This window comes from Dermacentor albipictus, chromosome 8 (genome assembly GCF_038994185.2).
Source record: "Dermacentor albipictus isolate Rhodes 1998 colony chromosome 8, USDA_Dalb.pri_finalv2, whole genome shotgun sequence".
Taxonomy (NCBI): domain Eukaryota; kingdom Metazoa; phylum Arthropoda; class Arachnida; order Ixodida; family Ixodidae; genus Dermacentor; species Dermacentor albipictus.
In genome coordinates this window covers 132,779,204-132,797,358 of record NC_091828.1, presented here as the reverse complement: position 1 = coordinate 132,797,358, position 18,155 = coordinate 132,779,204, and the positions used below count along the sequence as shown (strand labels likewise).

The following is an 18,155-nucleotide window of genomic DNA, read 5'->3' as shown; positions in this document are numbered from 1 at the left end:
AGTGTGCCGCCGTTTAAGAAGTGACGGTGCAGTGACTTGGAATCGCGATTTAAGCCAGTGATGTGCTCCTCTCGTGGTGCTACATGATAGCGATAAGCAGACGAGGCGTTAGACTAGGCTAAGTGCACTGTTCGCTCATACGCAGCACGTTTGGGAGCACTGCAATCGCGGCGCGCAAGCGAGCATGTCACGCGCTTTCTACAGCGAAGCTGTTTAATTATGCGGACCCTATGCCGCCGTTGTCTGACTTCGCTAAAACTGTCATCATCAGCAATGGCCCGAGCGTCGTCGTATTCTGCCGCAGCCAGCTCCGTTGCCGCTGGTCATTCCAGCATAGAATTTCACTTTCTTTCTGCCGTCGTAATGGGGAGGCCGCGTTTACGGGGGTATGAGCCATTGGTTAAAGGGGTACCCAATAAGCCATTCGTTGTTTTACGTGACGGAAAGATTTAACTTAGAAGCAATTTAATTTTGAAGAATCGCAAGCGACAATGCCGGGTGGATGCTGCCAAACACGCCACCGAGCAATCTCGAGACATCGACGCAAGCTACAACGGCGGACTGCGGGCATGCTACCGTCAGCGACGTCGTCCTCTCCATCGCAGCTGAACGTGTGCGTAACCTGATTAAGAAACGTATAGACGTCAATCGTCAAACCAACCTAACCAATCGTCAACACGATTGCAGCGCCCGCATCTACACTGATGGTCCTTGCGCCCAATATGCGTGGCTTTGGATTAGTGGTTCCGCACACTCCACCCTAGCTACAACTATGCGAAGACCACGAGCAGACCTCCCCCTCCCGGCCTTACTGGAGCAACCGAGCGGTTCGTCCGAGCCGTCTCCACAGTCGTCGGAGCCGTCGCAGAACCGGGACAGCGCCACGCAGCGGCTGTTGTCGCACGTCAGCTCGGACAGGCGGCACGGCACGAACGTCGGCGGCCCGTCGGTCGTCGTCACCTCCCACGCTGCGGGCGGCGTCGACGTCGCCAAGCATTTGCCGACGAACGTCGCTAGGATCACCGCCAGCGCCCAGGACACCGTGACGGTGTGCCGCCAGCCGGTAGAGACGAGCCATCCCATTCCTTAGGCTGCGGCGGCGACTTTGCTTCCGATGCGTCTTTCGATTGGGCACCTTTGTTGACTCGGCTGTCTTGGTTACCGCGACAGAACGAACAGGTCACCTGGGAGCACAAAATGCCGGGTTCGCCTAGAAAGAGAAGGAAAGAAAGACGATTCTCAGAGCAGAGGAAGTTACAACAGAAAGAATTGTATTTTGGAAATAAAATATTCAAGCATATAAAGAATGTCACAGAGGAAAAAAAATTGCAAGAAAGACAATAGAACAGTTTGTTGCATACACCTATTATACATATATCATCATTAAACTATCGCTAAATGAACACTCATTTTCATAAGGAAAGTCATGAACGTTCGGTTTTGCCTTTAATGACGCGGGAATGGAATAAGCTGGACCTTAGTATTAGAAACAGCCCAACCTTGTCTACCTTTTTAACATTAGCCGAATATGAATTGCATCCTTCACAACTATGACGTGCCTGTGTCACTATTTTTTTCTGTGCCTTTTTATTTTATTTCATTATATTGTGCGCATAATCCCAGTTTACTTAACGACACGTGAAACGTATTTTACAGATTACTGCCTCTTGTGTGTGTATACGTGGCTTTTATAACCTGTATTACTTGCCATTACTGAGTACCATATTTTATTTATACAAATTGCTTGCCTTTTTTCCTGTTGTAATTATTACATACCATCTATATGACAGCCCATCTCATTACCTCTTATTACTCTTAAGTTTGCTGCCATGAATTATTGCCTAATAGAAACCTACCATTTTGTTCACCTTTGCAAATTGTCTGCCTTTTTGATTGCCTCTTGTTTTTCGTAACATTATTAAAATGGATTAGGTTACTTTTCTGCGTACTATATTGTATCTCTCTGCTAATTGGCTATGATTGAGTGTAATCTGAATATTGTGGTAAATAATATTGTTACCTTGTAGAGAATATGTAGAATATGTATATACACCCCCCTCCCCCCCCCCTGTTATGATCCCTGATGGGATCGACTGTGGAAAATATATATATATATATATATATATATATATATATATATGTATATATATATATATATATAGAACAGGGCGTATTCGCTAATCTATTGTGCGGCGCTGCGGGCAATGAGCACGCAAGAGAAGCGATATGCAATTCATAAAGACTCGAACGCGGATTAACCCTGGCAATACAGGGTGTCGACGCATTCATGGGCAAGCTTTCTTTTTATATATATATATATATATGTATATATATATATATATATATATATATATATATATATATATATATATATATATATATATATATATATATATATATATATATATAAATTACAGGTCCTCGAGCAAGAAAAAAAGCGGCATAAGAGAGCGTGGCATGGATACTTATGGCTGGCGGACTATCGCGGGCATTCACCGGATCAACGCAATGTAAACCTGTCCCACAGTATACCGCAGACATTCATGCTTGCAATCAGCGGTGCAGAGTTCAAGTATCCCAGACAGCTAAACTGGAGTTTCGATGAAGCTTGTTAGCCACAATCATTAACACGTAGCTTCACATCGGAGCCAATTAGATTTCCGTGTTCAATTATGCGTCAAATGCATTAATAATCTCATCGAATGAGCGCTACAAGGTATTGAATGTAATTTGTACCATATTAGAGAGATATCTCTGCACTCTCTCGAATTTTTTTTTAATTATGAGGTTTTACGTGCCAAAACCGCTTTCCGATTATGAGGCACGCCGTAGTGGCGGACTCCGGAAATTTCGACCACATGGGGTTCTTTAACGTGCACCTAAATCTAAGTACACGGGTGTTTTCGCATTTCGCCCCCATCGGAATGTGGCCGCCGTGGCCGGGATTCGATCCCGCGACCTCGTGCTCAGCAGCCCAACACCATAGCCACTGAGCAATCACGGCGGGTACTCTCTTGAATAGAAATTGATATTTCTCGGGACTGCGTCGGTTGCATGGCGTACAGCAGACAAAAACAATGCAGTAGCTTAAAGCTTACGTCGAACTGTTACAACGTTCACGCTTGTTCTTGAAAAGTCCCACTCATGATAAATTGATTAAAATTTGCGGTTGCACATAAAACGGGGTGATATTTTTTAAGGTTTCCCAGAATTTTCAAAAATCACCTGTCGCACGTAACATAGTTATAGCCATTGAGCTGGATTCTTCGGAAAGGTGGACGTTACTTGCACGAGAAATCGAAACCCATATTAAACTAAGAAACAAAATTCCCCTAATTAACTACTCAATTATTTACTTTACGGCGCATATTGCAATTCACGAATTGTATCCGGCGAGGTTGCCAGGTGTATCCAGCTGGAAATAATTTCGAGAATGACACCAGTTTGGCGGCAAGTCCAGAGCCGGCCCTAAAACGATTTGTTCTGTTCCTGCAGGTGCGCAACTACGTCACAAGAGTTTCAAGTGGTTCATCGGACGTCGGATGCTCTTTTGCACGGATGGCTTCGACGGTGTGGCAGCTCTGCTGAAAAACGTGGAACTTTTCCAGTTCTTCTTGACTTCGGTTCGCGTCACAAGATGGTGCTCTGATCAACAAGCGCCGTCATCGTCCCCATAAAAACGCATCGCTTGCAAGCAGCAAGCGCAGTTGGCGGCAAGTCCAGAGCCGGCCCTAAAACGATTTGTTCTGTTCCTGCAGGTGCGCAACTACGTCACAAGAGTTTCAAGTGGTTCATCGGACGTCGGATGCTCTTTTGCACGGATGGCTTCGACGGTGTGGCAGCTCTGCTGAAAAACGTGGAACTTTTCCAGTTCTTCTTGACTTCGGTTCGCGTCACAAGATGGTGCTCTGATCAACAAGCGCCGTCATCGTCCCCATAAAAACGCATCGCTTGCAAGCAGCAAGCGCAGTTGGCGGCAAGTCCAGAGCCGGCCCTAAAACGATTTGTTCTGTTCCTGCAGGTGAGCTGGTTTCACTGTAGCAACTTTTCTGTACATTCCATGCCGCCAACTGCAAAACTGTCATTTGCTTGATCTACCGCGTGTGTTCTCTTGTGCGCATGTGTGATGGAAGGAAAAGATTGTGCTCAATGTGGGGTTGATTTTGCCGGCGAAGACCGATGTATGGAATGCTCTAACTGTGCATCGTTGTATCACCTCGGTCAAGAGTGCTCAGGTGTGGCTGAAGGCACATTCTTGTCGATGGGCCCGAAAAAGAGGGAAAAGTGGCGGTGTAAAACATGTAGATCAGCGGATTCTTCCCAAGGCAGTTCTAGCCAGTTAACAGCTATTGCTGAAAAGCTGTCGTTGCTGGATTCTATTCGTGCGAAAGTTGAATCTCTTTCCCTGGTTCCGTCGAAAATAGACGAACTGTTGTGCCTCAAGTCCGAGATCGAAGTAGTGAAAACAAAAATGCAGGAAATACACGACTCGGTCGACTTTCTTTCAAATAAATATGATTCCTTGCTGAAAGGATCAGCAACACGAGAGAAACAGGTCACTGAATTGTCTTCTAGGGTGATGGTACTTGAGGATCAGGTCGCTTCTCAGGCAGCTGTCATTCAAGACCTTAGAGGGGAAATAAATGCCTCTGAACAGTATAGTAGGTCCTCAAACCTCGAAATTCATAACTTACCCCAACTTCCTAGTGAAAACTTGACTACTACTGTTGCTGAACTGGCCGCTCAACTGGGCATTGATTCATTCCTGTCAGGTCACGTAGTAGCTGTGCACCGGTTGCCCAGGAAGAGCAAAACAGCTCCAGTTTTAGTGCGCTTCCTTTCGGCGGGCATACGTGACAGCTGGCTGGCAAAGCGAAAGAAACTGAAATCTCTGGCGAAGGAAAATGAGCCCTCGGTTTTCTTTGTCGAAAACTTGACGAAATACAACAGAGAACTGTTCTGGGAGACAAAGACTAAGGCCAAAGAGGCCGATTTCAAGTTCGTATGGGTGAAACATGGCAAAATTTATGCCCGTAAGAAGGAGGGTGACCCAGTTGTGCGCATAATGAGCCCTTGTGACTTGTCTCGGCTAGTCTGACCTCTTATCCTCTGCTTTGTCTGTTGTAATCTTTTTCCTGATTCATGGCTTCGTGCGAACAATTTCGAGACTTTCCTTCTTTTTCTGTTCTTTTAAAACCAGGTGAAGGCACATTCACTGTTTTTCATGCAAACGTGCGTAGTATTCGCAAGCACTGGAATGAATTTTGTGTCCACGCTGGTGCAGTACGTGATATAGCTGATGTTTTTGTCTTAACTGAAATTAATATTGGGCAGGAACATACTGGTCTCTTTCAACTCCAAGGTTATCACAATCATTTTTTGACGCGCAAGGACGGCCGTGGCGGTGGAATTGCCATTTTCATCAAAAATTGTTGGATTTCAAGTCCTCTGAACATAATTTTCACAAGTGCTGAATCGCTAGCCCTTCGTATTCACACACGATCTTTTGCCATCACATTGCTCGCTATTTATAGGCCGCCAAATCAAAGTGTTAGAAAGTTTGTGGACGAATTGCATCTAATTGCTTTTCCATCTGGTCACGTGTGTATGATAGGTGATGTTAACGTTGACGTGCTGAAGAAAGAACGACACATTGTAGCTGATTACTTGAACACGCTTGCTGACGTTGGAATAGATTCTATTATCAACCTTCCCACACGTGTCGAAATTTTGGGTACATCGCTTGTTTCTTCATGCATAGATCACGTCAACGTTCGCACTGAGAACGACCAGGTACTTCCGTTTATTATTGAGCAAAAGCTATCCGATCACTTCTATGTTGGGTGTAGCTTTCTATCGTCTCAGCATGCTGCGGCTAACAACCCAGTATCACAGATAGAGGTTATTGATAAAAGGAAGCTGGACTCGTTGTTGCAAGGCTACGACTGGAAATCTTTCCTAGCAGAAGTTCCTGCCAGTCACCTGTATAAATCTTTTATTGCCGTTTATACGCAGGCAGTGCACTCTTGCAAAAACGTAGTCGTCTTAAAGCAACGAAAGCCGAAATGCCCGTGGATAAATGGAAATGCTCTAACCGCGTTAGCTGAAAAAGAACTAGCCTGGGCGCGTTGTCGGCGCTCACCTAATAATCAGTATCTTCGTGAAGCTTATAAGATGGCTCGCAATAAAGTCACTGCTGTGCTTAGAGGTGCCAGGCGACAGCACTTCCAAGGTAAATTTTCTGAATTTAGAAAAAACCCGTCCAAGACTTGGTCCGTGGTTAACGAATTAAGGGGTCGTCCCCGGAGAGGCCCATACCAAACTATTGCGAAGAATTTCGGTCCACCATCTATAACGTTAGCAGACCAATTTAATTCCTTTTTCTCGTCTACTGCAGCAAGCTTGTCCGGTAATACGGCTAGTTATTGTATGCCGCAATCGGTAGTTGACTCTGCATTTCTACCTGAGTGTACCGAGGATGATATTCGCTACATCTTATTTAACTTAAAACAGCACAAGTCGGTTGGATTAGATGGTGTATCTGTGGACGTCCTTCGCAGAAATTTTGAGGCCCTAAAGAATGTTCTTTTAGCAATTATAAATAACATTATAACCACGAAAGAAATACCGCCTGGCCTCAAGGAAGCGCTTGTAGTTCCTCTCTTCAAAAGCGGACAGGTCAATGTTGTCACAAACTACAGGCCAATTTCGATACTTTCGTGCATTGCTCTTATACTTGAAAAGCATATTTTTCACGTAATGCAGAGCTTCATTGACGCGCACAACATAATGTCGCCTAATCAGTACGGATTTACTTGTGGGCGTGGTACTAGATTAGCATTAGATGAATTAACCGATTTCCTTAATGGTACTCTTGAAATTAGTGCATTCGCTTGTGCATTATTTCTGGACGTATCAAAAGCTTTTGACTCCGTCAACCATGAAATTTTACTTTGTAAACTTCATAGCTATGGCTTCCGAGGGCCTTTTCTAACTTTCCTTAAGAATTATTTGCACGGTCGAATTCAAGTAGTAGTTCTCGGAAATATTAAAAGCAAACCTAGACAGTTGAGCGCTGGAGTTCCCCAAGGGTCGATTTTAGCTCCCCTTTTATTCAACTTGTACGTTAATGATCTCAGTCAAGCAATTTTTCGCTGTCGGGTGTTTCAATACGCAGATGACACGCTTTTAGTATCTCGTCACACTAATTACCATCAAGCCGTTGCGGAATTACAAACTGACACTACAAATGGTATCACTTGGTACCGTAAAAACTTAATTTCTATTAACCAGAATAAAACTAAATTAGTATGTTTTCACGATCCACTGAAATCTATTCCTGTCATCACTCCACTGTTTCTTCATTCTCCTCTGTGTAACAATTGCTCTTGCTCTCCTATTCCATACCTCTCAAGTGTCAATTATCTCGGTGTTCATTTCGATTCTAACATGTCCTGGAACACTCACTTGGCTAACGTTTGTGAAAGGCTGCGCAAAATAGCCTGCCTACTGCATTCTATTAAAGCACTATGCCCAATTTACGTAAGGAAAACAATAGCACATGCATTAGCGTACAGTGTGCTAAGATATGGAATCTGTTCTTTTTATTTCTGTTCAGTGTTTTGGCGCAATAAAGTTGATTCTTTACTAAAATCCATAATTCGGGCGGTGATGTATGGTGTGCACATTACTAACAATTCCAGTCTTTTTTCATGCTCGCACATGCCCTCGTTCAGGCTGTTATTCAAAGAAACGGTAATCCTTTTGTATATATGGAACAATGAGTTCTGCCTCCCGTATGTCCCCGCCAGAGCATTACGTACACGTGACCGCTTTACCTTACCAAGAGTAAGGACAAGATATGGCAAACGTGTCCGTGCCTTCTATGTACCTGATGTATTAAATGACCTGCCAGAAAAAGTTTTATCTTCCAGCACACGGAAAGAAGTTAAATCTTACATTTTTGATTTGTATGTGTAATTTGGTTTCTTTTCTTCCTTTCTTTCTTTCTTTCTTTAGTTTTATTTTTGAGTTTTGTACATAACTGATTTACTGTGCCGCTCCCTGGCTTGCTCCATTCTGCCGAGCGCTGCCCCACAAGCCCATTGTTGGCTTGGGCAGGCTCGTATTTGTATGTAATTTTCGAAATAAATAAATCATTTATATATATATATATAGATATGCGCTCGTCGTAAGAATGCATTATTGTTCCACTTACTTTTTTACAACAAAGCTGTTTAGCTCTATTTCCCGAGGAAATTTTCCTGTCGTTGTAAGCAAAAGACTTCCCATATGTGGGCCAATCCTGGGGATAGTGCAATGCCGGGCCGACCCGCAGCGTAGGTGAAGCAGGCGTTAAGCACTCCCCATACCTGGGCCGATCCCAAAGACAGTGCAATACCGTCCCGATCCGTGGCGGAGGTGAAGAAAGCAGTCGTTAAACACTCCCCATACGTGGGCCGATTCCGAAGATAGCGCAATGCCGGGCCGACCCACGGCGGACGTGAAGCAGGTGTTAAGCACTTCCCCATACGTGGGCCTATTCCGAAGATAGTGCAATGCCTGGCCGACCCGTGGTGGAGGGGAAGCAGGTGTTAAGCACTCCCCATACGTGAGCTGATTCCGAAGATGGGTGCAATGCCGGGCCGACCTACGGCTGAGTTGAAGCAGGTGTTAAGCACTCCCTATACGTGGGCCTATTCCGAAGGTAGTGCAATGCCGGGCCGACCTGCGGCGGAGGTGAAGGAGGCATCAAGCACTCCCCATACGTGGGCCGATTTTGATGATAGTGCAATGCCTGGCCGACCCACGGCGGACGTGAAGCAGGTGTTAAGCACTTCCCATACGTGGGCCTATTCCGAAGATAGTGCAATGCCTGGCCTACCCGCGGCGGAGGTGAAGCAGGTGTTAAGCACTCCCCATACGTGGGCCAATTCCGAATATAAGGCAATGCCGGGCCGACCCGCGGCGGAAGTGAAGGAGGCATTAAGCACTCCCCATACGTGGGCCGATTCCGGAGATAGGGTAATGCCGGGCCGACCCGTGGCGGAGGTGAAGGAGGCATTAAGCACTCGCCATACGTGGACCGATTCCAAAGATAGTGCAATGCCGCGCCGTCCCGCGGCGGAGGTGAAGCAGGTGTTAAGCACTTCCCATACGTGGGCCGATTCCGATGATAGTGCAATGCCCGGCCGACCCGCGGCGGAGGTGAAGGAGGCATTAAGCACTCCCCATAAGTGGGCCGATGGGGAGTGCTTACGAGGTTTTTCTATGTTCAGAAAGTTTAGATTTGCGCCCGACGGCAGGCAGCCATGGCTATGGCATAAGCAGCACGGGTCGCATGATGGCTGATGCTACGAATGTGACTATGGCAGTTTTGAGACGATAGAAAGTTTTGGTACTTATAATGCGTAATATACAGCTTTTTGTCCACGTGTGCGTTGTTAAATATGTTCGCGTGTTCATCTTGAAATCCTGCTTTCTGCTGCAGCGCGTAATACAGCGCAAGCCTTCATTTATTACTCGTGTGCAGCTTGTGATTCATTAGCACCGCACGATTATGTCATCACATGTAGTGACGTTGCCTATTTTCTGTGTTTCAGCTTCTAGATCAGCTTCTAGACATTCTACAATTATATGCGGACAAAAAATATGACGCTGTACTGTTGGAGCTCGCACTTCACTCTTCATTTTGTGTTTGATGGCACAGTTAGGCCTCTTCTCATAAAATCACAAACCACTGCGTTCTTTTCATTATATGCAACTACTCCGCAGTAGAAACATGCCCAAGGAGGTGCACGCTTTACAGGACGCTGTTAACGCCTAGAGAGTAGAAGCGAATGCATCCTGCCAATTTCTGTTCGTAGTATGGGCGCAGAGGACCCCATCAAGTTGCCGTAGCCAACTCTTTTGGCGCATATTGATAGGCACTGGGTCGTGCTTTATTGAAGTTATTGATTTTCATCGGCAATAAAAGTGCTCCTTGGAGGGAAGCAGAAATAGCTACTCTTTTGTCTATGCAAGAAGGCTGTCTTTCTTGACTTGTATGATTTGCCTATTCAGCCAGCGGGTAAGCATGACGTAGCTCAGTGCCACTGAAACGCGCCACACGCACAAAATGCGCTGCAGATAAGGCGGCATGACACGGTGTTACTCGTTGCAGCACGGCCACATCAGGGTCGCCTGCGGCCTCAGTCGACGACCCGTCCGGTCGTGTGTAATCAGCTTAGCGAGCTCACGAGCACGCTGGTGTCATTTTACGTCCTTACAAGGAGATAACATTACAGTAATTAGTGGCGCAATCCAACCTTTCCTTTTTTATTGCCATTCTTTGGAAAGAAATATTCCATCTTCGGAGGCAAAATTGTTCACACTTGAGAAGTTTGCTATATTTTTGCGCGCACAAAAGCTGGACGTTCCTGCTCATCATTTCTCCTTCCACCAAGGAATATCTGTGTTCATAAATTAAAGAAATATTGATGTATTTTGACCCCGCAGAAACGCGTTCGCAATCGCCCTTATTTGCGTATATCGCGGAGCCCGGGTGAAGTTACGTCTTGTTGCGATATCAATTACACGGACACTCGAGGCGCGCTGTCACCGATGTCTTCGTGCTGACGTTGTCGTCTATGGCGCATGCGCGGCCGGCACGTGAAGAGTTCGAAGACCTCTAGTGACACGCTGTGCTTTCGGCTGCAAAAATAAGGAAGCCAAGGGAACGCACTGCTGGATCGGCTCTGCCGGAGACAGGGCAGCATTATAGCTTACATACAGCATCGTGTTCCCTATATTGGTTTTTGCACAATACATGGTAAAAGTCAAACTAAGTCTATTCACGGCCAAGTTATAACACGCAGCGAGACGGTGATCCTCGCATTGGGCGCTGACGTACGGTTTGCCATTGGTCTCACATCCCTTGCACCATTGAAGTGCGAAACGGTCGCCGGAGCTCCTAATCAAACCAGCGTTGAGAACGCCTGGTGCCTTCCTGGCGCTGTTTCTGGGGCGCAGCAGCGTCGCCTCCCGAGGTGCATCGCGCCATGCCACCGCCGCGTATTGCCAGAAGACGTGTGAGTAGCGAAACGGCCTTTTGTTCTTGTTTTTCCTATTGAATTGTGCGAGTCCCACTGAAGGCTCTGTGCCCTGCATGTCTGCTGTTCTTGCGTCGATTTCAAGTTTCTGTTCTGCGTAGTTCCGTGATCTGTAGATTTCGGCACTTTGTAGACTTAATGGACGCATCAGCCCGAGGCTCCTGTTTTGTAATTTCAATTTCAATAACGAGACAAACGAAACTGAACTTGCACAGAGTGTCCATGTCATGGACTGCATTGCATATAATATTACCGACTTCGAATAGTGAGTAATGCTGATGAGCCGCATTATAAAAATAGAAGCGATGCTTTCAAACTAAAAGAAAAAGAAGTGATCCTTTCGAATAAACCAATGAATGAGGCCACTGCCATTTAAAAAATTGCAGAAATGAGTTTCGAAAGGCATTGTTCGGCAACCCAGAGAAAAGGATACCGAGAAGGCTGTTTAATAAAAGGAAGATAATTCTGTCAGCTTGTGCGTAGGCACCTTTATAGGGAAAGGGGTCGATGACAGAAAGGGCCTGAGAGGAGGAGGGTGGAGACAACAATAAAGAAGGCCGGAAGATGTGTGATCATGTTATGCACAGGAGAGGTAGATGTAATGGAGCTGATGTAGATATGCCAGAGCTTGTCTGTTAAATCAACGATTTGAAAGAATGAAAAAATAAAATATAGAGCTTGACGTTGTTTGAAGGGTAAAAGTGCAGTATACCTACATGCCCGCTCTCAGCGTCACCTTCTACGTGTCGTATTAAGTGAAAGCAGCGACTGAGCTTTTAAGCGCAATGGAATGTATGCTTCCTACTTCTTGCTATCCAGGGTAAAAAAGCACAAAAGCAGAAAAGTGCCCGACGATTACGATCCTTCCTGAGGCAAAATTTGAGCACCACTCAATACGGGTTTTCATTTGGCGATACATTGAGGCAAAGAATTTGAGACCGAAATCACCGCACCAACTGGGCCAGTGCCGTCACTGCTTTTGCAGAGGGAGGGAACAACGCTGGTGAGCGGCATCGAATCCAGCTGCGGACGACGAACGCGCGAGCTGTGGCACGAGCGCGTTCGCGCGGTGACGCCGACGCTCAAACGAGCGCTGCTCTCTAAAAAAGTACTTTCCATGTTGTAAACTGCATGGCGATACAGAAAAGAAATAACGATTGCCTAAAACGCCAAAATTGGAACTAATTACCCGCTTTTGTTGATGCACTGGAGTAGTGAAGGGAAGTAGGAGCGACGCTTAGAATTGATGGCCCATAGAGGACGTTCCGTCCAACCTCTGAACAAGGAGTGGCACTGGTATCACGACGAAGCGAGGGACCGTGTTTCCGCACACATTGTTCCGCGAGCGGCAAGGTGCAGCGGCTCTTCCTCGGCGGGCCGTGCTAAGTGAAAGGAGCGACAAGCAGAAAGTAGGAAACGGGAGCTAGATTAACCGTCGTCGGAGAGACGCTGCCGCATCGCATCCTCCGTTTGCGCAGGAGGGCCCCATCGCGCGAGAGCCACTTTTAAGTCATTCCTCTGGGCTCGCTAATGGCAGACAGGGCCCAGATCGCAAATGGGTGTCATTAAGGCTGGATTATGCTGGCCTCCCGCTGGGTTCCTGCTGGATGCCGCGACTCTGCTCACAGCCCTCGTTTGAGAGCGCACTTCAGTCTCGCAGGGATGAGAAGCTCCGAGACCGTGGAGAGACGAGGTGGCCAATCCCCCTGTCGGCTTCCCAGGGGCGTGAAATGGGTGGGTGCCGTAACGCTCGGGAGCCCCTTCTCTCGAAGTTGACCGAGCACGAAAAGGCGCCGTGGACCATTTCTAGCCACTTCTTCTAGCAGTGCGTGAAACAGCTTCTCGCGGGTTCCGACGCCGAACATTAAAGGGGCAAGAGAGGAGACTTGTGATATTAGCCATTCGTTGCATACGGTATCGCATGTGGAATGTATTTGGAGCACTCTTCGCGAATAGCGTCTCTTTCACGCGCATAATGACCACGATTGTTTCCTTTAAAGTAAACTTCATAGTCTCTCATGTATACAAACTCAGAATATTCTAATTTGTTATCTGCGTCTTGCTGACGCTCTGGTTACTTCGGATTCCGTCTTAACAACACCTCTAGCACTCATCGTATGCAACGCTGAATGTCTCACTCCGACGAATAAGCGCTAGAGCCGCCCATTGCGATAAGCACGTTGAGCTGTTAAGCTCGGAAAAGCGTCGCGCAATGCAGCTAACTGCAATGGGATTCCGTAAGAAACATGCCGTCACTGAGGTAACAGAGTTATTAGCAGACTGGCAGTGCTCATATTTTCCTGTTGTTCACTGCACTATTGTGTGTCCCATCTCAGTTTTGAAGGTGGCCTTGATTGCTATCGTGATGATGACAAAATGATCAACTTATGTCAAAGAAACAGACACCAGGACATTGGCGTCACACGGATCACGTGCCGCGTTGCAAAGGAAAGGCGAAGACGACAACACGAAGGCACAAGTTTTACGCGCCATCGTAGAAGGAAATCCAGTCCAATCCAATACAAGATCGTGCAATGGCACCGGAAGAAGTTGAAGAAGAGAAAGAACAATCTCCAAATAGCCTCGTGGCTCGAACACATAACACCAAAAAAAAAGCTGTTTATATGTAATTACAATTATTGTATTTACCTTTAGCTGCCGGCTTCTTGGCCAATCGCCCGTAGTAGGTAAGCGCCACAAATGAGAAAACGGCGGCGCCATTGCGAACAGAAGAAGGCAGCAGCAGCGGCGGAAGAAGCAGCCCGTCGGGCGATAGGCCTCGGCTCCTGCCTGCTGTCGAGCTTGCGACTCGGCACCCAGAGCTGATGTGCGTCAGCAGGGCATGCAGTGAAGCATTGACCGCAACCTCCGCGATCGTGGCCTACCTTCCTGGCCCACGCTCATTCCCAATCCTACCTCGTCTTCTGGCTGCCTGTCACCCACGGAGAGCCACCTGCATCATTCCAGCCTCTGATGTGTTCCGACACTCAACCGCTAACCAAGGTGACATGTGCACTTTGATGTTTGATTTACGTTGTTTGGGGACTAGCTTGTGACTTTATATATAGTGTGTTTCTAGTTCCCATTCTGTCAATGTGCAGTGTCCGGGAAGATTTACAAAGTGTGTTTGTGTGTGTGCGACCAAGAGCGCAGGCTTCATTTTTTTGTCCGAAGTTGGCTCTTGCAAGTTCCACAACTTGTGGCGGTGAATATACCTACCCCTTTACTCGTGGTGGTGCGTTCAGCGCTCATAACTTCGACATACCGTTTTTCAGTTGGCTGTAACTGCATCAGTCTTAGTTGCTATGTCGAACTTCGCAAAATAAAAATACATTCTGCAAACAGCTTGTTTACGTACTGAGAGCATGCCCATAATGGCGTTAGCGAACATTGACACAAAAGCCATGTTTGCGTATTGGATGATTCGAGGATGTACGAAAGGGCATCGCGAATGAAAAAGACGTTGAGGTCGAGCAAATAAAGATTCGGCGCTATGTATGTTTGACCGGCTTGTGCTTTATATGACAGTATACGAAACGAACGCCACAAACACAGGCACGCGCGCACACCCAACTGAGCGTGACGTATGCCATGTTATACCGTCTCAATTCTAGGATAAATTTATTCAGGCTTAACCGGAACACTGCATTCTCTCATTCTAAAACCTCTTATGCTTCCACGGCAGGGGACAATATCTCCTCGTGCGCGGTGTAGTCGATAAGCCCATCCTCCCTATTGAACGCTTCGTCTTATCTTTGTTTAGTTATCGTCATTGTCGACTTCTTTTCGAGCTACTCTTCCCGTCGCGACGTTTTGGGTTTCTCGGACACCACGTCGGCCGCCATCGTAGACTCGAAAAGCGTCCATTTGTCTTCCGTTGGCGCGCGCAGAATTCGATAACCGCGACTTGAAAAGCGGAGACGCTGTGAGGCGAGCGAAATACTTTTTTCTTTCTTTCATGTGTCCTTAGCTAGGTTTCCGTTCTCTCCTAGCATCTTCGGTTTTCGCCATCTTTGCCATTTTAATTCTATATGAACTGTGGCGTTCTTTGTTGGCTTTCAGGGCCATTATTGAAGCCCATAGCTCACCCGCCTCCCCGGGGACAGTCTTTAGTGATTTCGCCTTCTCGAAGAGTGGTACTCCCTTCCCGCGAAGGAGCCGCCTCCTTGCACGCGTGCGCTGACGAGGCGAACCTGTGAGAGGCGAACCGGCAGCCGAGGCGAACCGAAAGGTGCTATACGGGAAAGTCGAACTTCATAAGGCTCCGTGAAGATTATTCTTACTTCTCTTTAATGGATACTGGCAGCGATAAGGAAAGGGTATCCTAGGTAATTCGTAAGATGAGATGCATTCTTCTTTTTCAGAGCATAAAAAATGAAGCGTGTATGAGGCCGCCAGGGCGCCTGTTTTTATGCCAGCCGTTCTTATCGGGCGCGTTACTCCCTTCGTTACTGGACTCCCACAGCTGTACTGAAAAGCGCCTGCGATTTCCTAGTCACGTGTGCTTCTCGAAAACTGAATCTTATAACAACTATACCAGGCATATGCAGATGCACAAAGGAACAAAGCAAAAAAGAATACATTCCATTACAACAGCCCCTCAGTAAGGAAGCTTTCAGAGTGACATCAGGCGGCCTCATCGCAATGAAGGTTTCCTGACTGAGGTAAGGAAGACCTCATTGTTTGGCCGTAAGTCACATTAGAGGCCGTATTGACCACAGAAGTTAAGTAAGTAAAATAAATAAATAAATAGTATTTGAAATACTTAATCAATAATTAATCAACAAGGAAAACCGAGGTAGGGTATGACGTATATACGGTATGCCAATATGAAAGGTGAGCCCAACTTGTGGTTAAACTGTGTAATTTTCCTCGCTCCGGCACTAAAATAAAAATCCATGACATGGATTCTTCAACATGGGAACTACATGGGAACTACATGGGAAACAGCCGTTAATTAGTTTCTGAATTTTCAATTTGCAAGAATCTGTCTTAAAAGACAATAGGTGTTCCCCTTCATATTGGCGCAAAGCGTACATCTAAAAGCAGAATGACACTAATGTTTTGAAATTTCGCCGTGCAGTTTGGAACATGACATGACTAAAATATTTCTGTTTGTTTGTGGCGCTAGCGCATAGTTCATTACGTGAAATCTTTCCTAAAGAACTCCTCGCTATTTATTTCATTCGTAAGCTGATTCAGAACAAGAAGGGTCTGAAATCTTTTTTGTCCCATTAATCGCTCAGTTCTTTTTTTTTTACTTTTACATCGTGATAAAGAACAACGTACAAGTCCTTTACGTTTGCTTGTTTTTCGTTCTAACCATTTATGCAGTGCAATCATAGTACTCTGTGGTTGCCAAGTTTCCTCACCGTTTGTTTGTCTACCCACCTTCGTTAACCAATCAAATCCGCAAGCCATTCATGTGGACGCATGTACACTTTTTAAGGGGGAAAATAAAACACCTTCGAAAATGGAAAAAAGAGAAAAAAAGAACCCTCGTGTTTTTACTTAATTTTTTCGCTCCAATCAGTTAATACGTTGGCTATTTAGAAAATATGCTGTTCCTGCTAAAACATCACCCGCTGCACGCAAAAACATTTGCTCGGCATGCTTCGTGAAGGTTGCCTCGTTGAGCCATTCGTTCACCTGAGATAGCCAACGGTCTGCTTGCAAAAGCCTGTACATTCTTGACCACGAAGCGTGTTCTGCAGTTCTCGCTCGTGTTGGCCGTGCTATAGAAGGTGGATCAGAAGGGCGGATGTAGAGATCACCTGGGCGCCCTCACCCGTGTTCACGTCCATTGGAATCCTCTGATTGCGATGGTGGACCCTACTGACTCGGCGCGCAATTACTTGCTTTTATGTGCTTAACAAGTAATTAATAAATAATAAATTATTTATTTATTTATTTATTTATTTATTTATTTATTTATTTATTTATTCGTTCGCTTTAACGTGCTACAGAAGTATCTAGGCTGTGAGCGTCTACATTGGACGTTTGAAGGAGCAAACACAGGACATTTATCATGATAAGAGGCTATAGGTCAACTCTACATACGTCAATTCTAAATAAATGTAGTTTAAATGATTTGTCTATTAAAACATTTCTGATAAAGACCTTAAGAAAATGTTCTTGTGATTTCTTTCTGCAGTTGTCGTGGTAATGTATAGATTTAGATTTCAGATCTGTTACTACAAAATTCACCGAAAAGGGCTTGGTGTACTCATGATAGATGGGAGGTTTGCCAAGCTGCGATACAGCGGCTTCTTTCCCATCTCGTCAGCCATGTGATGTAGTAGATACCTGGAATAATGAAAAACTAAAGCCTAAGGTGTAAAGGAAAAGACGCCGGAGACAGGGCAGTGAGGCCATATTGTTATTTGATTTCACAGCTTATTTTGTTCAAGGCGAAGCTGGGACATGTCTTCTTTACGGGCGCAAGCGGCACGAACAACGCAGAAAGTTCACGTTGGCAACCTGAACCTTGACACCAGAAATTACCAGAAGCAACATCACAACTAACAGACCTCGTCTTCTTCACCGCGAAAAGCGTATATATATTGATTGATTGATTGATTGATTGATTGATTGATTGATTGATTGATTGATTGATTGATTGAAAACTTTATTCTACCGAGCTGGGGTGCCCGCCTCTTAACCTACACGCAGGTAAGGGGGGAGGGAGACGAACTGACATATACGCTTTTCACGTTAAGGCCGTGAAAAGCGTATATGTCAGTTCGTGACGTCATGAATGTTGGAAATGTTAAGGTGATGCCAGGTAATTTGTCAGTATAATAACAGAAAGTATATTCGAAGATACAGCTCAGCCTCACATAACTTAGAATTTCATTTTATCTTTTTTTTAAAGAAGAGAATACTCATGTAACATATCTTGTAGATTATCTTCATTTTCAAATATTTTCGGTCTGCGGCAGAAGCTGCCACGAAGCTGCGTACCCGCTACCACCAAAATCGGTTTTCTTGAGGACGGGTGAGAAGATACGAATTAAGGTGGTAGGCCGCCTTCTAACGTCATTTTTTTTTCGCACAAGATATTTT

At 45.8% G+C, this 18,155-nt stretch overlaps 2 protein-coding genes across 17 annotated transcripts in view; one reads left to right on the top strand and one right to left on the bottom strand.

Annotated features, from left to right (window-relative positions):
• The window catches only part of LOC135905854 (uncharacterized), a 210,523-nt gene that overhangs the window by 12,175 nt on the left and 180,193 nt on the right, over positions 1 to 18,155 (bottom strand). For 12 of the 13 annotated variants that reach the window (XM_065436962.2, XM_065436963.2, XM_070524506.1 and 9 more), the window contains one exon: positions 813 to 1,210. In XM_065436962.2, the coding sequence (XP_065293034.2) occupies positions 813 to 1,083 (271 nt within the window). In that variant the 5' untranslated portion in view covers positions 1,084 to 1,210. Of the gene's footprint in view, positions 1 to 812; positions 1,211 to 13,739; positions 13,874 to 18,155 lie in introns of those variants that run through there. The other variant, XM_065436964.2, reaches the window with a different exon arrangement.
• Positions 13,916 to 18,155, top strand: part of LOC135905855 (uncharacterized) — a 163,623-nt gene continuing 159,383 nt past the window's right edge. For 2 of the 4 annotated variants that reach the window (XM_065436967.2, XM_065436966.2), the window contains exon 1: positions 13,916 to 14,093. In XM_065436967.2, coding sequence (XP_065293039.1) covers positions 13,916 to 14,093 — 178 coding nt within the window. The remainder of the gene's footprint in view (positions 14,094 to 18,155) is intronic. The other 2 variants (XR_010565538.1, XM_065436969.2) reach the window with 2 other exon arrangements.